General features: G+C 37.8%; 2 protein-coding genes across 11 annotated transcripts in view; one reads left to right on the top strand and one right to left on the bottom strand.

The window, feature by feature from the left end:
* The window catches only part of SUPT20H (SPT20 homolog, SAGA complex component), a 34,546-nt gene extending 21,609 nt beyond the window's left edge, over positions 1–12,937 (top strand). For 2 of the 10 annotated variants that reach the window (XM_026847485.1, XM_026847319.1), the window contains exons 17-24: positions 1,022–1,127; positions 1,328–1,489; positions 3,256–3,568; positions 4,638–4,792; positions 7,142–7,197; positions 10,797–10,902; positions 11,446–11,573; positions 12,404–12,670. In XM_026847485.1, the coding sequence (XP_026703286.1) occupies positions 1,022–1,127; positions 1,328–1,489; positions 3,256–3,568; positions 4,638–4,792; positions 7,142–7,197; positions 10,797–10,902; positions 11,446–11,573; positions 12,404–12,541 (1,164 nt within the window). In that variant the 3' untranslated portion in view covers positions 12,542–12,670. Of the gene's footprint in view, positions 1–1,018; positions 1,128–1,327; positions 1,490–3,255; positions 3,569–4,637; positions 4,793–5,671; positions 5,821–7,141; positions 7,198–10,796; positions 10,903–11,445; positions 11,574–12,403 lie in introns of those variants that run through there. The other 8 variants (XM_026847393.1, XM_026847231.1, XM_026847839.1 and 5 more) reach the window with 7 other exon arrangements.
* EXOSC8 (exosome component 8) lies at positions 12,860–22,138 on the bottom strand. The gene is made up of 11 exons (XM_026862413.1): positions 22,051–22,138; positions 21,865–21,962; positions 20,762–20,825; positions 18,952–19,025; positions 18,343–18,388; positions 17,210–17,315; positions 17,077–17,122; positions 16,734–16,830; positions 15,544–15,664; positions 13,500–13,606; positions 12,860–13,078 (listed from the first exon to the last, which is right to left on the bottom strand). The coding sequence occupies exons 1-11, from the start codon at positions 22,136–22,138 to the stop codon at positions 12,963–12,965; spliced, it is 963 nt and encodes a 320-aa protein (XP_026718214.1). The 3' UTR covers positions 12,860–12,962.
* Positions 22,139–23,381: the final 1,243 nt, after the last annotated feature.

Raw genomic sequence — 23,381 nt, 5'->3', positions numbered from 1 at the left:
TCTTCCTCAAAAGTTTCTTTTTTTACACTGCAAGCAATTAGAAACACGTAGAGGGAGTGTCTCTTATTGCTGAGAATCAGTGGAAGCTAAGCTTTCCAAAATGGTTGATTCTGCACAACGCTGAGGGCCCTGCTATGTTAGCCTATGCACATCTAACTTAGGCTTCAGCATTAAATACTCCATTCACTATACTGACAGCCTCTTTTTCTAGTTTCAGCAGTTTGAGGACTGTATGTTTGTTTAGTTAGACATTACTTTCATTTATGGGATACCTGCTTTATAAGTAAAGAGATATAGACTGTAACTGTAAATGTGTTTCACTGATGAGTCTTGTGATGGTGTAATTCTATTGGAATTATGGATTTAGGGGCTGTTGTGAGTGACTGAGAACTACAGACTGGATTAGTTGAAGTTAATTTACGTTTACACAACCTGATAAGTAGGTTATAAGAATAAACAAAAAGGGAACACCTTTCCTCTAAAAGATTAGTGAAGTTCTGATGTCACTGAAGTCATTGGGAAAATGTGTATCGATTTCTGCACATTCAGGATTTCCCTGAATGTATTTAAATTCCTACTCCTAAAATCAGGAAATATGATCCTATTTGCTAAATTAGTCTTGGTTGGAAATGGCAAATATATACAGATGGTGAATTAATAAAATTATATCAATTTCTCAAGACCAAATTTTCCTTTTATTTAAAGTGCATCTGTCACTTGCTTTTGTGAAAATTACTAAGAATGATTTCAGAATTGCAGAGAAAAGTGAAACTCCTCAATGTAAAAAAATATTTTTTTGCTCAGTTTAAATATTACCAGCACTTTCAAACTTGATGGTAAACATTTTATCTAGTTGACCATAAGTTATGTTTTTTAAATAAATAAAAATCTGAAATGTTTGAAGGGAATTTTGTCATGGTTTTAAGAAATCTAATACAAACTAGTTTAATTGTGTTTTCTGTCAAATATGTAAAGTTCACATTATTGCTGTGGTAGTGTTAATTTTTCTTTCTCCTAGCAGCCAGAAAGTATATCAGGCTCTGTTCAGTCTTCAGTATTGGGGAAAGGTGTAAAACACCGACCTCCTCCCATCAAATTACCTTCAAGTTCAGGAAGTAGCTCTTCAGGTAATTATTGACTTGGGCATTTCCTTTTTATGTGTTCTGCCTGTTCTAAAGATTTAATTTTTAAAAAGTATCTTACCTGCAAAAAGAGCGTAATTTTTTTTTATTTCTGATTATGCAATTTTTATGCACAATATAGTAGCAAATACTTGAGTTAACATATACTCACAGAACAATAATGTATTTTAATCATGCCTTTTCAGGTAATATTTTTAGTTCACAACAGTCAAGTGGCCATCTAAAATCCCCAACTCCTCCACCTCCTCCCTCTAAGCCTCCTGGTCTTTCTCGGAAACAATCTATGGATCTTAATCAAGTTAGCATGCTCTCTCCAGCTGCCATGTCTCCTGCGAGCTCTTCACAAAGTGAGTCACGACCTAAATTCTCCATTAAATCTTAGGCTTTTGCATAAATGCTTCCTGAGATAAACTTCTTAACCTGTGGAATGATGAAACTTAAGTGTACAGCGTACCCTAAATTGTATAAGTTGTGCAGCTTTAGGCAGGTCTCTTGTTCACTGTATGTATTTTATGTTTACTGTAATGTGTTTGTTTTTTCTGTATATATGTATGCACCCTCTGTGTATACGTTTTAATACATTTTATGCAATTAGTATGATCTCATTTATGAAAGGCTGATAGATGATGTGATGAGATAAAATTCCAAAGTGTAGTTTTTTTCTTCCAGTGTAAAAACAGTATGTTAGATCAGTTTGCCTTTACATAATTTAAGCATCTGGTTTTTTAAATGTTATAGGAGCTGGTGCAGTTGTATCTCTATGTATGTATATAATCTGATCAGTCCCAAGGTGGTGATACAATAAACGATAAGATGATTTTTTTAAAACACTCCTACACTGTTTTACAAATCATTGCTGATTGCAAGTGTGGTGGTGATGCTGCTGATGATAGCACCATATTCTCAGGTGTTAAAATGTAAATTTCAATAATAAGTGACATCCTAGTTTAAGTATTTTCATTAACACTGACAGGGTCATTGTAATCATAGCTATAGATCATAAACATTTTTTAAAGCATGTATGCGTCTTGAGACATTTTGTGAACAGATTTGTACAAAGAAAAATCATAGCTGCAGTTTTTCAGCTTTTTAAGAACAATTGTATACTGCACATTCCAGTATCCTGCACAGTATTAGAATATGCTTTTTGCATTAAATAATATAAAATCTGGATAGCTCAAAAGGTGTAACTTTTCTGCCTTCTTGTTTTGCACAAAGAAAAAACTTAAAAGTTTTCTTCTAACATATTTACTCTTTATGTTAGTGCTATGAATTGTGTAAATCTGCTACACACAGTTGTTACTTTAAGGCTCTGGTCACAATAGCTGGACGTTCACATTTATTTCCTTTCTTTCTGCAGGACATGAAAGCTAAAAAAACAAAAAAAACCAAACAAACAAAAAAAAACCCAAACAAACAAAGAAATCCCCCTCAAGCTTTTGGGTGGCTTTTGTTTTTCTATTGATAAACTGTGCTTACTGCATCCACAACAAATACAGCTATATATGCTACATTTAAACAGAAGGAATTACACAGTAACTTTTAAAGATGCAGTATTATCCTCTGGTTCTTAAATACTAAATTAATTTTATTTGATCCAAATTTGACAAATCTGAGTTTAGCTATCTGATGAGATTTAGATCAACCCATGATTACTCAAGTAGTGTATGTTCTTTGTTGAATCTGTTGTTTTCCATGATATGTTTTTAACACAATGCTATTGTACAGGCAGTGTATATAGACTATATGTTTAACAGTTTAGGACAAAAACATTAATTAGGTTAAAATGGTCACCGAAGAATTGTTTTGATTTAAGTATTTCTGAATGGAGTTATGACAATGTACGATAAATTATGGAAGGACTTAATGGAAGGTACCAATCCTTGTCTATGGCTTAAGGAATTAAGCATGGAGAATAGGCTTTCTGTGCGATTATACTGCATCCTTAACAATGAGTGCGTGCTGCAACACTCATGTCATATAGAAATTAACACTTGCAGTCTGAAAAATGGAACAAATTGACAGTGCTAAATAAGATTCCATTAACCTTATTATACAAAAAGGACTGGCCTTTTATAACAAACTAGTACTTTTTATTTTTCTCAATGAGCAGGGTCTGGAACTCCTAAACCATCTACTCCTACTCCAACCAACACCCCTTCATCGACCCCACACCCTCCTGATGCTCAGAGCTCAACTCCTATTACCCCTTCTGCCACCCCTACTCCCCAAGATTCAGGCTTCACCCCTCAGCCCACTTTGTTAACCCCGTTTGCTCAGCAGCAAATGTCTCTGAGCCAGGCACTGCCTGTAATGACCATTCCTCTTTCCACCATGGTAACATCCATTACTACAGGAACAGCCTCCACCCAGGTCATGGCAAACCCTGCAGGACTTAACTTCATCAATGTTGTGGGCTCTGTGTGGTAAGTTTTTTGTTACAATGTTTTCTTAATTTGCCTTGGGTTGGTTGATTGTTGGGGTGGTGAGGTGGGGAGGGTGGGAGTGATCCAGCATCCGTTAGGATAGATATTTTTCGGGATATGTAGAACAATTATGCGTAATTATAAAATGAAGAGCCACTAGAAACTATTTGTATTTTTGAAATATAAGACACCTACTATCAGAATATTGAAAAGGTCTATTAAGAAGACCTTTTGCTTTCAGCTTTTTGGATGATTATAGCTTAATTTCATAAGGCTTAACCTCAGTTTAAGTGGTTTCTGAGATTTTGCTCTTAAAGTTTGAGAACTTCTTTGATTAATCAGAGAGGATGTGAAATATCGTATGCAGACCACTCTAAATGAAATGTGGGAAGAGATTTGATGTTAAAGTGCCTATGAATTAAAGGTTATAGAAAGATTGCACGTAAAATGTAAGAAAATAAATCTGTTTCCTAAGAATTTAATCAAATGTTGAGGTTAAAACATCCTTTGATCTGTAAAACTCTGTTTGAGGTTTTTAAAAAAAAGCTGCTGTCAAGAATAGATTGAATGGTATAACTTTATAGACTAAATGAAATTCTGTGATCGTTAAGTCAGTGTAAGATACAATATGCTTCAATGCAAATATCGGACATTTGAGTCATTCAGCCAAGGTGCTCAGCGGTTGTTCACTGTTGATTAGAGATCTTTTTTTTTTTTTGTTTTTTTTTTATAGTGTAAAAAGGAAACACAAACCTCTTCCTTAACTTTTTGTTATGATAGTACAACCATATTGAAGACTGGTCTTTCAGTATTTCTAGAATAAAAGAACCACTAGTGTTTTATTTTCCATAAATTATACTAAAGAAAAAAGCCTGTATATACCGAGAACATGGATATGTGTTTGGTATGTCCTAAGCATAACTATTTTTTAAGCTGCTTTGATGCTTTATCTATAATCCCATTTACAGCAAACAATTGATTCCCTTGTCATGAGACAGAGGGCAAAATTTAGTTACTCAAATTTACTTGTACCACTTGGGTTTGATGTGTTGTCTTTCCTCTTCTACAGTGGAGCGCAGACACTGATGAGTGGTTCAAACCCTATGTTGGGGTGCAACACTGGTGCCATAGCCCCTGCAGGTATAAATCTGAGTGGCATTTTACCATCAGGAGGTCTGGTACCAAGTGCGCTGCCTGCTGCAATGCAGTCTGCCTCTCAAGCAGGTTAGTGTGAATAAATTGAAAAGACACCTGTCAGATAGGGGCAGTGTGAAAATACATTGTGAGAGCAGTGGACAAAAGTGGCCATTTGTGAATAGGTGGTGTGTTTGATGGCTGGAGCTTCTGAACAACATACTTTTGCATTCAGAGTGTAGGCTGTGTTTGAGATTGGTTGGTTTTTGAGGAGCCAGGCTGGGAAAATGTTCTCTAAACCTGGATTGTTTGGCATGCTCAGTGGGAAATTTGAGATTAAACTCCAAATTCTATATGCAACTTTCATAATGGAGACTGCCAGAAAAAAGGCATGACTGAACTTAGAATGAGGCCTCACTTTTTAAATGTGCGGGGTGTTTTGTCACTGGTTCTATTTTACTCTAGTAGGATAATTCATTACTGACTTCAGGTATGACTAAATCTGTATGCCTTGATATTCATTAAAGCAAGATTTAAATTCTTAAGTGGTTTTTTTTGAAGGTATAATAAAAAACCCATATTGTAAGATTATGGAATCAGAATGATAGAAGAGACTTCAAGATATCCATCCCTTATGCCGAGATGTAGTCAAATCTGTCTAAACCATAATGAACCAATGTTTATCTAAACTGTCTTTAGATACCTTCACTAAAGAAGATTCCCATCTTCCTGTAGCTGTTTGGAGTAGTTCATTATCCATACAGAATGTTTCTTTCTGATTACAGTGCATCTCCTTAACTGCAATTTGAATTTTTTTTTTCTCCTATTTCTTGCAGACATGAAAAATAGTTGTTCACCCTTTCTCTTTACCTTCTAAGTATCAAACATGCTGTCATGTCCCGCATTTGTCTTCTCTTTCTGATAGGTCGTATTTTTCAAAGCTTTCATAATCCTGTCACTCTCTTCTAGACTGTCCAATTTGCTTACATCCTTCTTAAAATGTGATAACCAAAACTGGACACAAGCCTGAGCTTGGCTGATTTACCACTGTGGAGCCCAGCAGAATAAATGCATCTCATCTCTTTCACAACATTCCTGTTAACATTTCCCCAAGTGAGGTCTGCCTATTTTTTATCTGTATTTTTTGCAACAGCATTACGTTAACATAAGAATGGCTTGACTGGTTTAGGCCAAAAATCCATCCAGTTTGCCATTAGAGGATACTTAGGAAAGAGTTTAAAATGAGGCAAAAATGTAAAGTGAAATATCCCTTGTATGCAACTGTACCTCTTCTGGCAATCTACAGCTGTGAGACTTTATCAGCTGAAGACTATCCACATGGATCTTTGTGCTTAATATTCCATGCTAGACTTCCTGACTTTGGATTTATCTAATTGTTTTTTGAACCCATTTATATTTTTGGAATCTACAGCATCTCGTGACAGTGACTTTTATAAACGTAAACTGTGTGAAGAGGTTCTTTTTTTGTGTGTTCTATAGTTTGTGATATGGATGATTCAGATATGTTTGTGACTTACAGTTTGTGACTGTAATTTCTCGTGTCCTTTCTCGCTGTATAGACACAAAGCTAATTACTCACAATTTTGTATGTGTTCATTTGTCTTTTTAATTCAATGTTACTGAATTTTGGACCCTTTCGTCAATTCACTAAGATATCTTTTAATCCTAATTCTGTTCTTTCAAGCACTATCAACCTTTACCAATTTGGTGTCACAGTTTTTTATATGCTATTCTGTTGTCTACATAACAGATGGGAGTAGTGAGCTGAGCTAGGTCCATGGAAGACCTCTGGAGGTTCTGTTTGACAGACACTGTTTTACTGGAGCATTTGTATCGGTTCTGTACCCGCGTGATAGCTTACTACATGTACATTCTTATTTAGCATAGCATGGAACAGTGCCATATGGAATAATGCCAAAAACTCTAGAAGTCAGATAGAGAAGGCAGAAGCCCTTGGGGGGGTGCGCAGTCACTAAGATTTTGGGTGCAATTGTTTTCTGTTACTGATTGAGAAAATGAGAGCCTGTTACTTCATGGAGTCCTTGGACATTTCTGGATTTAGTGTACAAACAGTAAAATTTTTTAAATCCGGAAGAATAATCACGGAAGAATAACTGCTATGATAATCTCCATTCACCTTTGTGTAAATGCATTAACAGGTTATGGGTTGCAGGGTACAGTGTTTAGTAGCAGTACAGATTTCTTGTTTAGTCAGCTCTCAACTTTGAATCTGGATAGCTATGAACTTGTCAACATTACAGAAAATGCAATGTTGTATTAAGTATAAAATTTATACTTGCCAGTTTTCCAACTTCCAATTGTCTTGAAGTAATCCCAGTGGAATGGTGTATTAATTGCAATACACATATTTAATTAAGTAAAAACTTCCTACTAATAAAAAGATGTTTTCTTTAACAGGCAGCCCCTTTGGTTTGAAAAATGCATCAAATCTTCGGCCCTTAAATCTTCTACAGGTAATTGATATACTTGGACACAATAATAATAATTTCTTCTATTTCTTTAGACGTGTGTAGTGCTGCTTACTGCATTGCCTCCCACAGATCTTTGAAGCCAGTTGATCAGACAATTTCCTGCAAATTTTAGTTGCTTGTCTAAAATGCTTAGAATAACAGAAAAAGCTACTTCCATAAAGATACCAGGTGGAAATTGTATTCCTAGCTCACAACAAAGCAGCTAGTTCTCAGTAACAATCTAAAAATGCTGACATTTGAATTCAAGAGATTAATCCTAAAATACAAACTTATGTTTTCAGGATTTGTCTAAGCTTTTATTGCAAATCATTCTTTAAACTGAAGTTATGATTATTTTAAAAGTACAAAACAGTACAGTAGAATTACTCAGGAGTTACACGTTACACGTTTTTTAGTGCCTAAAAGTCAAGCTCAACATGCACGTAATAGCTTTAAAGAGCTTGTGGTAATGGAAATAGAAGCTCATGTAAAATAGGTAGTTTAGAAGGTCTGTAAATATTTTCTTTCCACTAAACATATGTACAGATAAAAATGAACATAAGTTGCTTATGTCAGAGCTCCATTTAAAATCAGAACAGGGAGTTTGTGTAACTGGGTGGAACTCCTGGATCTTGGAAGTCAGCTGCAAGTTACAGGTGTGGAATCGCAGCTTCAGTGTTCCACAGATGTTGCACCATGCTTCAAAAAAAATGAGTATCAGTAGAAGATCAACTGTAGCTTTGCTACTTTCTCCTCCCACTCCTGTACACGCTCCAGAAATATGGAAAAGGGCAGACACAGCAGGCAGTTATGCCAGAGTAGAGCTCTTCTATAAAATTAAATGTTTGTATTTGCATGATTTCCCCATTAAAGTACATCCTTTCCAGCTACCTCTGCAGCTTATATAAGCCAAGAATAATTTGCCTGAAATGAGTGGAAATGAACCTGGGGTAAGGGAGATGAATCAAGTCTGTTTCACTTGAATGTTTTTCTGCATCAAACCTAGCAGCTTGTTGATTGGAAGCATCTATTAAGTGGTATATTCTGAAAGTGAAAATAATACCCAGTGCTTTCAAAGACTAGCCTTTACATTTTCAGTAATAGTACCATCTCTACTTTTTAAATTATAATAATAAAAATGTATTTTCCTGTGGAAATATGTCACTGTAATTTAATGCAGGCTTGTTTTCTGAGCATAAGGATTTTTCACAAACAACAGTAATTATAAACTGGTTCATTTGAAAGGATTTTAAAAAAAACCAAAACCAAACCTCCAAGGAGTACATCATTATCAATGTCATGTTCATCCTAGGACAGTGGTAAACTCAGCAGTTTGATTGAATTATGCCTTTTGTTTTTAATCTTCAACAGCTTCCAGGTGGTTCACTTATTTTTAACTCACTCCAGCAGCAGCTGTCACAGTTTTCTCCACAGCAACAATCTCAGCAGCCTACAACCTGTAGTTCTCAGCAACAGGGAGTACAGGTGTGTGCTCACAGCCCTTAGTCTGGGGTGCATGGATGAAACAGTTTCTCCTATTCTCCCCACCTCTACAAATAAATGAGCTTTTAGCCAACAGATCTGAAGCAGAGCGGGGAGGAAGGTCTTCCTCCAAAACCTTCCCAAACTGCAAAGACTGCTGTGGCTTTGTTGCCATGGCTGGAGCTGGGTTATATTCCTTTATTTATGTCCTGTCTAGAAGAGCTATAACAAAACAACTGGCTAAGCGTTGTCTAACTCTGGCATGAGGAGAGCCAGCCCACTGTAAATCATCTTAGTGTTGTCCTGTTTATCATAGCTAGCAGGTACATCAGATGGAGAGAGGAAAAAGTCAGGATTACTACAGAGTAACTAAAACTTCTCACCTACACTGCTGTGAGTTGGCTTATGATCCTGACGCTGTACTTCCACAGAGTCATTCTCTTTGTACCAGAGAAACTATCAGTTGGCTTTAAAGCTGTCATCTTAAGACACATGCTCTACTGCTACCTGTAATGAGTGTTAAAGACTTTAATCACTGAGGAAGACCAAAGTCTTGATAGAGATCAGTCTGTCTCAAAATGACAAATTTTGAGTGGTTGGTTCTACTTGTGCCTAAAAATCTTTACCAGCACTAATGCACCAATTTGGGAAAACTAGCTGCTCTGCTTTTGTGTTCTTTATCTTTTGTCTTCCCAGACATGCAAGACTCCTGTTTACCAAATGGTCTCTACTGGATACTCAGTTTGTCGTAACAGTTTTACTTGTGCTACTGTAGACTGTTCATAAATAAGACGCCTCTTTCAAATGTTTTTATGGTGTAACAGGCTGTGTTCTGGAATGTGAGACATTTCAATGGAAAACTTTCGGATTTGTTCTCAGAATCCAAATGTCAGTTACTAGTTGAATTACTGAAAAAAAAAAAACATGCAAGCTCATACTATTGGGTTTTATTTTCTAGACATTGGACTTCAAGGGCATTTACAGAAATGCTGATGTAAGCCTAGTCCTTCTTGTGGCAGAAAGTTCTTCTGGAGGAAATCAATCTCTGCATTGGCTAACTTGCCCTAAGGAACTTCTCCCTTACCACACATAGAATAAGACTAGGGTCATTAGCTAAAATGAGCTATCATGAATACTGGATTCCTTAGCTTTCACTAAGGACAAGAATGTATGTGTTCACAGTGCTGTAATCTGACTACTTAGAAAAAACCTAAACCCCAAAAGACCAATTTTCTGTGCTACCAACAGAATATATACATTCTTGCCTCATACTTAGGGTTTTTTCCCCAAGTGGTGTTTCTGTGTCTTTGTAAATCTTTCTTAGCTGTCTTCATTAAGATGACATCGTCTTAATGTGCAACCTTTTGGACAAGTTTACCTGGTTCTTAGTGGCATTATTTTATATGGTTATTCTGAAGAAGCATTGCAACTCCTGCAAATGTATAAAAGCGCTTCTTTTTTCCTGACTGATAAGCTGTGCAGTTTTTTTGAATTGCTTATATTTTATTCCCACCTTATAAATCAATGCATAATTTAAGTTCTAGAAGAGGTCATAATGCAATACACTTTGACTTCAGTAGACACTAGATCAGAATCCACTAATTCCCTTCGAGTGATTATTCTGAACTTCTCTGTTCTGAAAATAAAATTTTAAAAGCAGGGTTTGTATTTCTTATGACATTAAGGAATGTGGCACAACATGAACATGTGAATGTAAGTTTCAAACTTTTCACATTTTGATTGATTAGGACCTTTGCATGTGGATGATTTCAGGTGTCACCTGAAAACTCTGGGGTTGGGAGTGGGATGGGAAATTGTTGTAAGATGACAACCACAAACTGTAGTCTCTGACTGCAGGAAGGTTGACAACTACATGGGACTTCTGCTGGGTAACAGGCATAATACCATTTCTGCCAAAACAGCTATGTTGGGGCATTCAGCATCTGTTCATTCTACTTCTAATAGTGACTACAATATAGCCTGTATCTACATATACCAGAAGATGTAGAATTAAGTGTTTTTAAATGGCACTTCAAAAGTTTGCCTACACACTGGCTTTATTTACTTATTCATTGATACCAAAGTTTGGTAATAAGGATCAAGCTTTTCATTTTTGCTAGGGGTCTGACCAAGGTCCATCCAACCAAGATCAGGCATTATCTGCCCAACAAGCTGCTGTAATTAACCTGACTGGAGTAGGGAATTTTATGCAACCTCAAGCCACAGGTATGTGCTTGCTGAGCCTCCTTTCATAGTTAAGTGTGTATGTTGATAAATTCACACTGAAATGAAGTTTGGTCTTAAAGAAGTCTTAACACTGGATCAGAGCAATTTACTATTTATTATCAGCACGTGAACTGTACAAGAAATACTGGACTTCCAAAGCATGCACTTTTCTGCTTTGTTTGGCAGTTAAGTGTAGTAAATTGATAATATCACATGACACTGTCACACTTGATACAAAAATAAAATACAGGAAACTTCTGTTCCAGACTTCATTGAGGAATGTTTCTTTAACTGTGTGCTTAACATCCAGTATGAGAAACCTCTTTGTGTCTCCACAAGCACTTCATATTCTAATTATGTTCTAACTAACAGAGTATGTATATCATGTATACTTTATTCTGCACTGTTTCAAATTTGACTCTGAAACTAATTCTATTGATCCCCCTTTTCTGTTACACTCTATTCCTGTGTCTTCCTTCCCTGACCCTGACCAATTCAACCTGACCTCTTTGACCTGCCTGCTTTCCCCTTCTCCTTTCTTAGTGTTGTCTCAGCTTGGCTCTGCCGTGAACAGACCTGGGCAAAGCCTTCCTCAGCAGAGACTCCAGCTCTCTTCTGCCTTACAACAGCAACAACAACAAGCCTTGCAGCAGCAGCAGCAACAGATACAAGTAATCCAGCAACTTCACTCTGATTGTATTTAAAAAAAAAAAAAAAATTAAAAATATAATTCTCAGCTCCAAAACCAAGTCTTACCCGTTTGAATTTTTCTTTTAAAGTAATGTCTTTATGGTCTTACAAATGAAAGAAAATTAATCTGGCAAACTGTATCATGAAAGATTTAAAATCTGTGGTTCTCTCAGCTTGGAGCACTGAATTTATTTTTATTCACTTAAGCCATCCACCTTCCTGATTTGCTAACATTCAAGGAGTGCTTGTGGCACATATCTAAATAAGCTCTGCCAGGTGCCAACAGATTTCAAAATAGCATGAAGGTAAACACCTGTAAATTTACAGTTCAGTACATGAAAGCAACAGCTCTGGCAAAGCATTCCTTTAGCATTCTGTCATTCAGATGCTTTTATGAAAATATTTTCATATTTTTTTAGCAGTCTCCTCATTGTGATACATATAGAAACAATGCATACACTGAGAAGGTATTATGTTAAAAACATACTGTGTAACCCAAACATTCACTGAAGTTGCTGAGTTACTGCAGTTACTGCAATGGAGAGAAAGGGCAAAGAAACAAAGCTGTCCAAGTACATGTGTGAAACACTAGATATGCCCTCAGCAGGCTTCTGTGCCACTGGTGCTGCTTGACTGTACTCATTGACCCAGTACATGGTGTATTCCTGTTGTCAACCTGGTGCTTCCTCATTTTTTTTCTTTCTTTTTTCACACCCCCACCCCACACCACCTTCCTCTCATTCTTCCTTACATGAAACAGCTTTATAGTCAACACTAACAAGCTTTTTCTCCCCCTTCTCCTTCATGGCAGCAGTTGCGATTCTTGCAGCATCAAATGGCTATGGCAGCAGCAGCAGCACAAGCAGCTCACCTGCGTCATCAACAGCATTCAGGCAGCCACTCAAAAAGTAAAAGGAAAAGAGGCACACCAGTCCCTCCAAAATCCTGAGACTTGCTTCCCCTCCCAGCCAAATAAAAATAGATTGACAGGTTGGGCTTTTCTCAAATTAAGGAGAAAGTTTAAAATCAAATCAGTGTTCTATATGACTGGTGGGAAAATGAACTTTTGACGTTACACTGAAATAAATGAACTGTTTTGAGAAGCCAACCCTACAGAACTTTATAGATGAAATCTCTAAGCAGCTAGGGTTTGGTTTTCTTAAGTCACCTAATTTTTTAACAGAATGTTTTATCTTGTATTTTTTACCACTCAGCAGCATTGTACATAGTATAAGGGTGAAAAACATTTTAGAAAAAATGAACTTTGTAAATGTAGTATTGGTATTTGTTTATTTAGTATAAAAGGTTTGTGAACACTGTAACAAATACAATTTTTACAAATCCACTTTTGAAAAGATTTCTCCTTTTGTTCACTTGGGCTTTATGCTTTTTATTACTTTGTCTATCAGCTTCTTGACTTCTTTGTGTCTTGTAATTGCTCTGGTGATACAGTCCTGAAGCTTGGCTCCTGTAAGAGGACTTCCACCTAAAAATTAGAGGGAACAATGATTTTTTTTTTTTATTTATACTTCAATTATGTATCTCTAAATGTGTTTTACAAAAGAGAGTATTAATATTGCAATTCCTATGACCAACAGCTTTCACATGGGAAGCATATGGCTTTCCCAACTCTAGCCTCAGGCAAAGAAACCAGAAACAAACTTAAGGTATAAGAGGAAATGTGCTCAAAATCTGTCCTTTGCTCTATGTAGGTCAAACTGTGACTTTTTTGAATTTCAGTCATGCCACCTTTTTGAAAATGAATTTGAAGAGCAAGTAATAAGTAAGTACTCAGTATCTGTTACCATAAAGCACCCACATTTTACAGAGAAAAGTAGGTACATAATATCTAGATCAAGAAAAGATTATCACCTCCCTAGGTTCCTGTGTAATAAACTTGGAAGTACCTGGTTTATGGACAGAACACAGCCTGCCTTCATCATCAGTTACAACAGTTACTGTTCCAGTTGCTAAGTCTTCTTCTTCAGCAGTTGGGTCAACAATGAGTAATGAGCTTGTGAAAGACAAACACAGGGAGATGTGTCAGTAGATGTTGCTCTGTTAACATTATTGCAAAATACACATAATAATTTTTACTGTAGTCTTACAAAATACTTGTAGGTGGATTTAGTACTTGGGCACCAATTTAAAAAAAAAGTGGGAGATTCCACATATTTAAGTGCATATGTCTGTTAAAATAGTAGCTGCTGACAATATAGCTTTATGCCTCAGTTTCACAGAGTTATGACAACTGTGTATTGCAGGAAAATGCCATTTGCAGTATACAGTCACTTATTTCATAGTTATGCAAAGACAATAGCATTGGGTTTAGGTGTAGGCTCCATTAGTCTCTACCAGACCTTAAGGGAAAACTACTGTCCAATGGCAAATCCACAAAAGCAGTTCTCAGTTTCTCGTCAGAGAATTCATAACACTACTTAGACAGGGAATAATTGAGAAATTGATTTACTGGGTTCCTTAAGGCAGCCAAAATAAGCTGTCATATATCGCAAGATATGACATCATTAAAAGTGATTAAATAGTTATTTTTGAACCATTTAGTAAGTTAAAAATAGAGCAGAGGATCTAAACTGTAAGCCAACTTTGCACAACAAGGAAACTTGAACATAAAAAACCTCAAACAACTACTGTTTCAGCCTTAAGTTTCTTTTAAAAATAAAGTCTCTATCATTACAAACATTTGGCTGACAAGCAGGTATCATGACAGAAAAGACTAGATGAAGTTTTCATGAAGCCTCAGTTTACACTGGTATTGATGTAAATCTTAGCATCTGTAGTACACCTAGGCTAAGGGATGTTTATGACAAGTTTGGGGTGGAAGTCCTAGAGCAAGGCTGGAGGAGCTGATGACACAAAAATAGATAGAAGATTAACAGACTTCTTAAATTTGAACTTGTACGTGATGAATTATTAAAGGTTTTCTGGGTAATTTAAAACTTTGCTAATAGTTTCAGATGGCCATTTAATAGCAATAGTTGTACAAAAGCTTAAGTCCTTAGCCATGCCACTCAAAAACACTGCTTTATGAATTCTGCCCCATGCATTGTGCAGCATCAGCCCTTTGCATGGCACAGGGATCCAGCACACAGGGAGTGTTTGATGCATCAGACTTACTATTTATGTACAGGTTGACCACAGGAGAAGCTGTGAGCTGCACAGTGCTCTGCACCAGTGCTCCTTGCCCACAGACACACTAACCCTCAACCTGAGAGTTTTAATTTTTCAAGGAGGGCTTTTATGCAGAAAAGTGTCTCTGGAAATCAGAGTATGTAAAACATCATTTAGAGCGCTGTGTCAACTGCTGTAGAAAAATAGCTTTTTTTATTAAACCAGAATTTAAAAAAATCAACCAAACAAACTGCCCACATAGGCATACAGCCCCTCAATATTTAGTTTTAGGAGCTAGAGGCAGACTTAGGTAACTGGTTTGACGCAGCAGTTTCACTGAAGGAAGCAAAGCCAAACACTGTCACTAAAAGCTTTCTTCCAAAGGCAACTTTTTTGTCTGCTGGTAAGTACATGTGATTTGTGTGCAAATAATATCCTGACAACTGTCTGCCTATCATGCGATCCAAACTCTCACGTTCAGCCTACATCAAACTTCAGACCCACAAGAACTGGTATTAAAGCAAATAACAGAAGCACTCTAAAGTCCTGATAACTTTCTGCTTTGATTCATTTTGGTAATCACTTGGTCAACATCTGAGCTGAGTGTTCCCCCCACTCCATTACATATTTGAATGAAAGGGGCTGTTAATCATTTCTGCAAATACAGATCAATGTGCCATAAACAGCACTGCCTGAGACTGCGTGCTCTCCACTAGCAGAACTGTGTAAGAACTTCAGAAACATCACTGGTAGCATCCTCTGTCTTTCACTGCTTTTACATGCACAGTTGTTTTCATAAGTACAAAACAGTTACGAACTTACTCATCAAATATAGCAAATGATGTGGCAACTGGATGCTGTCTGATAACCAAAGGATTCTTCTGTTTTAAATTGACTTCTGATAAACCAGTTTCTTCATTTATAGTAACTGATGGCAATTGTACTGAGGAGATGAAAAAATTACAATGGTGTAATATTAAACACTGCTGGGTTTAGTAATCCTAGAGATGTCCAAGACTACTGAAATACTTAAGCTGTTCTTTTAAGCCACTGAAAATTGATCAGAATAGAGTTTTGGCTACATTACTGCTGTTCTACACCAAAAAAATCTTGAATTCAAGGAAGGTATTTAGCTTGGAACTACCCATTCAAGGAAGTATTTAATTTTCCTTCTCAAGGTAACACTCTTCCTTACACAGAAGCATCTTCTGCTTCCAAAACACCATACAATTACAATACTTTAGTCAGATTTAACAAAAAGTATTTTTTTCTCCAAAAAGCCTACTGTACATAGAAAAATCAGGAACATAGTCTCAGCTCATGAATATATATCTGTAGAAACAGTGCAATCTGATCTTCAGATAACTTGCTCTGACAACTCCATACAGTGTTGGAGATAGGGAAATCAAGAGCAAAGTAGCTATAGGAATTCAACGGCGAGCAATTAACAGTTGGAAAAGGAGGCCTTGCTGTAAGGTTCCCTTTATACTGTCTCCTATGTGCATTTATAAGCCACATACCTGTGAATAATCAATCCATGTTACATTCATAAAAACACGTTTTTTTCAAACTATAATGCATTACACCAGGAATATTCTGCTGTGACAAAATATTGTGTAAGCAAAGCCCCCAACAACTTATTCTGACTACACAAAGTATATTAATAAGGTAAGATCCCGATATAGACATTAAAGTTCTTTATGGCCACTGCTGAAAGATACACATCTCTGAGACAGAACAACAGATGGCAGAATAGCCATTAGTCTTGTAAGAGAGCAGTAGCACGCATTAAAAAAAAAAAAGATCCTGCTCCCCAGGTGTTGCACATCTATGGCATCCATACCATCATTTCCACTTTGTATTTGCATTTCAGTAATTTAGCATTCCCATGACAGGAAACAAGCAGTCTTAAGGAACTGTGAACCAGTTATTTATTCATCATGGCTCAAAACTAACATATTTCTCCAAGCAACACTAATCAGATTGTGTCTCTTCCTCTAGAGAAGACTTACCATTTTTTAATGCTGCTAACAAAGCAAAGGCACTGGCATCCAAAATGTTTCCATCATAGTCCAAACATATGATATCGCAGTATAGCACCCAAGCAAGCTATCAAAAAAGGTTTGCACGTGAGATATAGCAGCTAAGTAAATGGTGCATTATCTAAGAAAATGCTGGCCACAATAACAAAGACACTTATTTCTATCATAGGATTTTTACACTTCAGATGTAAAGCTATGAAGACTAAAGAGCAAAAACAACAGCTAAACACCCTATAACCCAAAATACCTTCTTTAATGTCTCAACACTGTGATCTTGTTAGCATGTCCCTCTTCATTTTGAGATACAACTTACCTTGCCACTCGCAATACATAAGTCTTCTTTTGCTATTATCTGTGAACTAAAATAAAAGGAGAGAGTAAACCAGGAAACAGAAAATTGTCTTGCAGGGTTGTTCGTGTTTTAAAGGCACTAAAATGGTTCTTACTTTTCAATCACATCTGCAATGAACTGGCTTGCTGCTTGAGCTTCTTCACCAGGTGGTCCAGAACGAAACCTTGTTGAACAGAGTGATGGCAGTTCTACATTTGGAACTAGGCAGCAAGAATAATTAGTCATAAACTAAAGAAAGCAGGCACTGGGATATCAAAAAAAGAAATAAGACAATACACGCTCTTAATACCATTTCACGTACTTCAAATGAAAGGCAAGCCCAAGAATTTTTCAATCTAGCCTTCCTACTTCTCCCCTCAAAAAGAAATAATGTTATGCGTGAGTTTGCATTAAAGAACTTAGAGTTTGAGTACACGTTCCATGGAGAAGCACATACTCCTAAATATCCTTTTCTGTTTGTGATCCTGCTATGAATATCATGAGCCCACATAAACTCTTTGTTAAGTGTTAAGCATTCTTAAGTAGATCGAGAAAGAACAGCATTTCAGCCCACTGCCCAACTTTACTGGCATGCTATCTGCTGTTCATCAACATTAAAACTGTACGCTTTAGACTTGAAGCAAAAAGTGTATAAATATTTGTGAAAAACACCTAAGCATAATCAAATTCACTGAAAACAACATACTTTAGAGATGCCTTATAAAAAGGGGATTTAGTGTAAGCTCTCAGTTCCATGGAATTAATATTTTTCAAAAGAAACTTCAAAGAGGAGTGAGGATGTACCCCTGAGACTTCTACAGTTCTCTGAGAAATAAACAGGGTTTATTTTAAGAGTCAAATGTTTTGCCTACTGGAACATCAAGACAAAAGTTAGTGTGCTTTTGCACAACCTTCCATGCCACAATCTTTTATGGATGAACTACCTTCGCTCTCTTAACATAGATACTTCCCCCTGCTGCAGGTTTGTTTTCAGCCTAGCCTGGAATCAGCAATAGGAAGGCAGCTTTATATGGGAATCTCACAAGCAGAGAAGGGGACATTCTGAAATTTCTGAAATACCACTGCCTATATGTCAATTTGGAAACTGATTTTAAGGAAAGTAATACAATTCTACCCAAATTCATTCTTTTAAGAAGTCTTCTTAACACACTCAATCTCTCCCATCATTATAGCCTTTTAGTTGAAAACAGTATGCAATCTGAGTAAGTTTCATACTGAAAAGCTTACCAATATAACCCTTATTAGCAGAATCTACTGCAGGTGCAGCAAGTTCCTGCAGGAAAAAAAAAAAAGGAAAAGAAAGAGCTGGATTTTGTACAAAGAAATTTTCCAGTTACTCTATATACAAGTGGTCATTTTCTTGCCAGTTATCATTACAATGAGATTTGTAAGAGTAATTTTTAATCAGTCCCTGTCTGTATTTTTTTTACAGAAAACTCAATACAGAGACATGCAGTGATGTGTCTCAGTTCATGGCAAGCCAGCAGTAAAGTTGAGGCTACAAGGCACTTAATAGTCCATCCAACTACTTACCGACACACTTATTGATCAGTAATTCTTCAATTATATAGCTTTTATCTAGAAATAACAAGGACTTTATTTTTGCATATATCTTTCTCCATACACAATATACACCACAAAAATACTTGTTTGCAGATTATACAGGCAGGACTAGACAATTAAATTATATATTAACTTTCACATCTGAGAGTAACTCAGGTGAAAGACTGTAACCGTGTCTGACTGGCATACTATTGTAGCTCTACAGGACGTTCATTCAAAACACAAATGCACAAGTTCACCTAACAGCTAGATTAAAATAAAAACCAACCATACCGCTTTAACTCCACAAATCACCGTAGTATTTCCTAACTTCACCAGGGCAGAACCATCTGCAGTTGTAATTGAACCTGAAGAGAGAAAGTGCTGTTCACTAAAATCTGTCTTTCCATTCAAGGGGCCTTAATTACATCCACCTTCACAAAGTGTTTACTTTTCATCATTTTATACTAAACACATGCTAAGCAAAGCCTTGATGAATTCAGGGTGGGAACACAATCTCTGTATTAAACAGTCAATCACAAAGAATCACACAGAAAGGTTGAGGTTGGAAGGGACCACCGGAGGTCATCTGGCCCAACCCCCCTGCTCAAGCAGGACCACCTAGAGCCCATTGCCCAGGACTGTCCAGACAGCTTTTGAATATCTCCAAGGATGGAGACTCCACAACTTCTCTGGGCAGCCTGTGCCAGTGCTTGGTCACCCTCACAGTAAGAAAGTGTTTCCAAGTGTTCACTGGCAGCCTCCTGTGTTAAGTTTGTGCCCACTGGCTTATGTCCTGTCACTGAGCTCCACTGAGTAGAGCCTGGCTCTGCCTTCTTTACACCCTCCTCTTAGGTATTTATATACATTGATAAGATGCCCCCTCAGCCTTCTCTTCTCCAGGCTGAACACTCTCAGATCTCTCAGCCTTTCCTCACAGGAGAGACACTCCAGTCCCATCATCATCTCCACAGCCCTTCATTGGACTCTCACCAGAATGTTCATGTCTCTCTTGTACTGGGGAGCCCAGGACTGCACACAGCACCCCAGGTGTGCCCTCACCAGTGCTGAGCAGAGGGGAAGGATCATCTCCCTCATCCTGTTGCCAGTGCTTTGCCTAACGCAGCCCAGGGTAACATTGGCCGCCTTTGCCGAAAGGGCACGTTGCTGGCTCACGTTCAACCTTGTGTCCACCAGGACTCCCAAGTCATTTTCTGCCAAGCTGCTTTCCAGCTGGGTGCTCCCCAGCATGTACTGGTGCCTCAGGTTGTTCCTCCCCAGGTGTAGGACTTCATGCTTCACTTTGTTGAACATGGTGAGGTTCCTGTCAGACCATTTCTCCAGCCTGTTAAGGCCCGTCTGGACAGCAGCATGACCCTCTGGCAAATCAGCTACTCCTCCCAGTTTGGTGTCACCTGCAAACTTGCTGAGCGTACCCTGTGCCCCATCATCCAGATGTTGAAAAGGACCGGACCCAGTACTGATCCCTGGCTTACTCTTTTAAACCAGAAATCATAGATGGCTACTGTAAACCCACCTGGCTGAGTAACAATCAGAAATTATTCTATGCTGGTATGTTAACCTGTATTTTACTTTTAGAAATCACGAGGTGTAAGAAAGGCATGTAAGGCGCTGCTGCTCGCTGCATAAGAAGTATCTTGCCTCTGCTTGAGACAGTTGCTCATCAAACTTAGAACAAAGCAGAAGCCAGAAGTCATTGCCTCTTTCAAGATGCCAGGGCACCAAATTTACACTGGTCTGTATGTGCCTAGACACTGCCTTCAGCATCTATAACATATGTTACCTGATCTTAGAAAAAGACAAGCTCCCATGACCACCTAAATTGTGCTGTGCACACTAGCCCAGGAACAGAACAGAGTAATTACACTGCACACCAGCCCAGGAGCAGAACGGAATAACAGTGCTCCAGTATATTACCATACCACACATTCTTTTTAATGCGTTTTGAAACCGTAAATAGAAATCCTTCCTCTTTCTTCTTTCAAAATGCAAGAACGAAAAAAAAAACTGATTAGCAAGTCACTGTTATGATCTGAGATTAATAATACCTCCCCCGTTACCATTATTCCAAATAATCACTTGCCTATGTTGACAGTGGTTGCCCGGAATTCACCTAACTCCCTTCCATCAGGTCGACAGTTCTCTTTCTAAATAAAAATTAGAAAATTCAAATTAGAAAATATATTTTATGAAATAACATACCAGTATATATGCTATATAAGTTCATATTAAATAATATTCTCTTCTGTTTAGCAGAAATATGCAGCTACAAAATCTCTAGCCAGTTTTTCATCAACTGATATATAGTTTGTGGTTGTAGGCCTTCAAAAAAACTATTTTTTTTTATTATAATATTTTTGGAAAATAAATATAACAATAGGTTGATTGTCTCAAGGGTAAGTACTACAGGCTAGATTCAGAATGTCATACAAGAATGCTCACCAATACATTATAGTGAGAGTCTCTACCTGTTTACATTGTTTCGATTTTGTAGGCAATTCCCCCCCTCTACATCCCCACCTAGTGGAGCACTTAATGTTAGTGAACGACAGAAAAAAACAAAAAGCAAACATCCCCCCAAAAAAACCTCAGTGTTCCAATACCATCACTCACAAGCTGTACAATACCTGAACCATAAGTTACAAATTGCACCAATTCACCATCATGTTAGATCTGAATTATTATCTGTCACGATTTCAAGCTTCTCAAAAGTAAAGACTGTAGATTTAATTATGAGAACCAAAACTGATGGTGACAATACTGGACCCACTTCTAAGTCGATATACCAAAATATATTTAATGGTTTTCCTTCATAGTTACAGTGAGCATGGTTACAGCAATATTCTCTATTATTTATTTTTAGTAGCATCTAAAAGCCTGGTCTGACATAATTTTGTATTAGACACAAGCTGGCATTACCATCTTGGTCAAATATCGCGTTCCTTTTGAGGCCGACAGAAGCCATTTACTCAAGCTGAACAAGGACACAACCTGTTGCAGCAATATCCCAGACATATGGAAAAACATATTCTGTAGAGTTTTTTACCATTTTTCCCCTTCTCAGTCGAGTTTTTTGGTTCTCCCTTATAGTTTCAGGTTTCCATACAGACGAATTAGAAAATCAGAAGCAAGCAAGAAAAAATTGATCACAAGTAATTTATAGACATGTTATCATCTTTTACTCACCAAAAATCTTCTGTAATATTCCAATGGCTCCACCGTTCTAAAACAGAAAGACAAAAGCTGCTTAGCAATAAGGTTACAGAAAGATGATCTAAACCCATCTAAGATAAAGATGTTTTCCTACATTCACTTCCCAAATGCTTCCTCCTTAGAAGGAACCTGCCTCCACATATGCCAAATAAAAATTACCAGCGTTCACCTCAATAATCCTGACTATCAGTTTTACTTCAAAAGGAGTGTTTATTGAGACAAGGATGTAGATCATTTCTGAAGACATGTAGAAAGGGTAACTTTATTCCAGTGTTTGAAATATGTTAGTTCAAGGACTGCATTCAGATGTCCACAGTGACTTAAAACAATTTTACAGTCTTGAAACTTTAGTTTTTCTTAGAATTTTAAATAAAATATAAAATTTAAAAATATGCTTCATATGGTGCTTGAGAAAGAATTAATACTTATTATTAATTATATACTACTAACAGCATTTGTGTATTAGTATTTTAAGCAGGGAACATTAAAAAAAAATCTCATAAGTGTTGTTAATATCTGAATACAGCTTTTTCATTTTTGTTACAATAAACACTTTGGGACAGGGGGAGGATAACTGGAAAACACAAGTTTTCCAAACACAAACACATAGAAATATCACAATTCATGATGGCAAGCATGAATTAACCCATGTTGGTTCCCTGTATGATGCTCCTGTACTACTGGTTTTTAATGCCAGCACATGGCCCGTTCTCTTCCACTTCATATAAAAGCACTTGCTAAACCTTATTTCATACATTTAAGCCATAAATCTGGAAGAAGCAAGGACACTGGCACAGGTCGCCCAGAGAAGCTGTGGCTGCCCCCTCCTTGGCAGTGTTCAAGGCCAGGTTGGACGGGGCTTTGAGCAACCTGGGCTAGTGGAAGGTGTCCCTGCGCATGGCAGGGGGGTTGGAACTAGAGGATGGTCCCTTCCAACCCAAACCATTCTATGATGCTAGAAGCAACAGTATAAATGGGAAGCCACTAAACTCCCTACTGTTTTAAGCTCCTCATAATGCTTCACTCAACTCGTTCTGCCCGTACCTCTTCCCTTGGACAGAGAAAGCTGCCCTCCCCGACTTCTAATTCCCCAGCGACCACGGGACAGATCAGGCTGGCGGGGTCGCTGTGAGGTTTAACCCCTCACCCAAGTAGGGTCCCCCCAGAGCAAACACACTGCTCACGGCCTCGTGCAACTGCACCGTCTCTGAGGATGACGATGCCACAGCCTCCCTGGCTGACCAACCTTCACCCCGACTTCCCTCCCAGGTATCAACTCGGGACCACGAGCTGTTGGGTAGCTCAAGGCCGCACCGCTCTGCGCCCAGCCATGCCTTTTTAAGTCCGAACAAACGCCGCTCGCTCAGCGCCCCGGCAGCTCCCCGCCAACATCTTTCCCGTCCCGGGCTGGCCCAAAGCGCAGCCGCACCCCTGGTGCCCAGCGCCGTGGGGTGTCCAGCGGGAAGCTCCACGGGAAACCCCCGACACCC

The sequence above is a fragment of the Athene cunicularia genome, assembly GCF_003259725.1.
Source record: "Athene cunicularia isolate RWA chromosome 1 unlocalized genomic scaffold, athCun1 chr1_part1, whole genome shotgun sequence".
Lineage (NCBI taxonomy): Eukaryota > Metazoa > Chordata > Aves > Strigiformes > Strigidae > Athene > Athene cunicularia.
The sequence above is the reverse complement of the archived record's forward strand: the minus strand, read 5'-3'. Positions and strand labels throughout refer to the sequence as shown.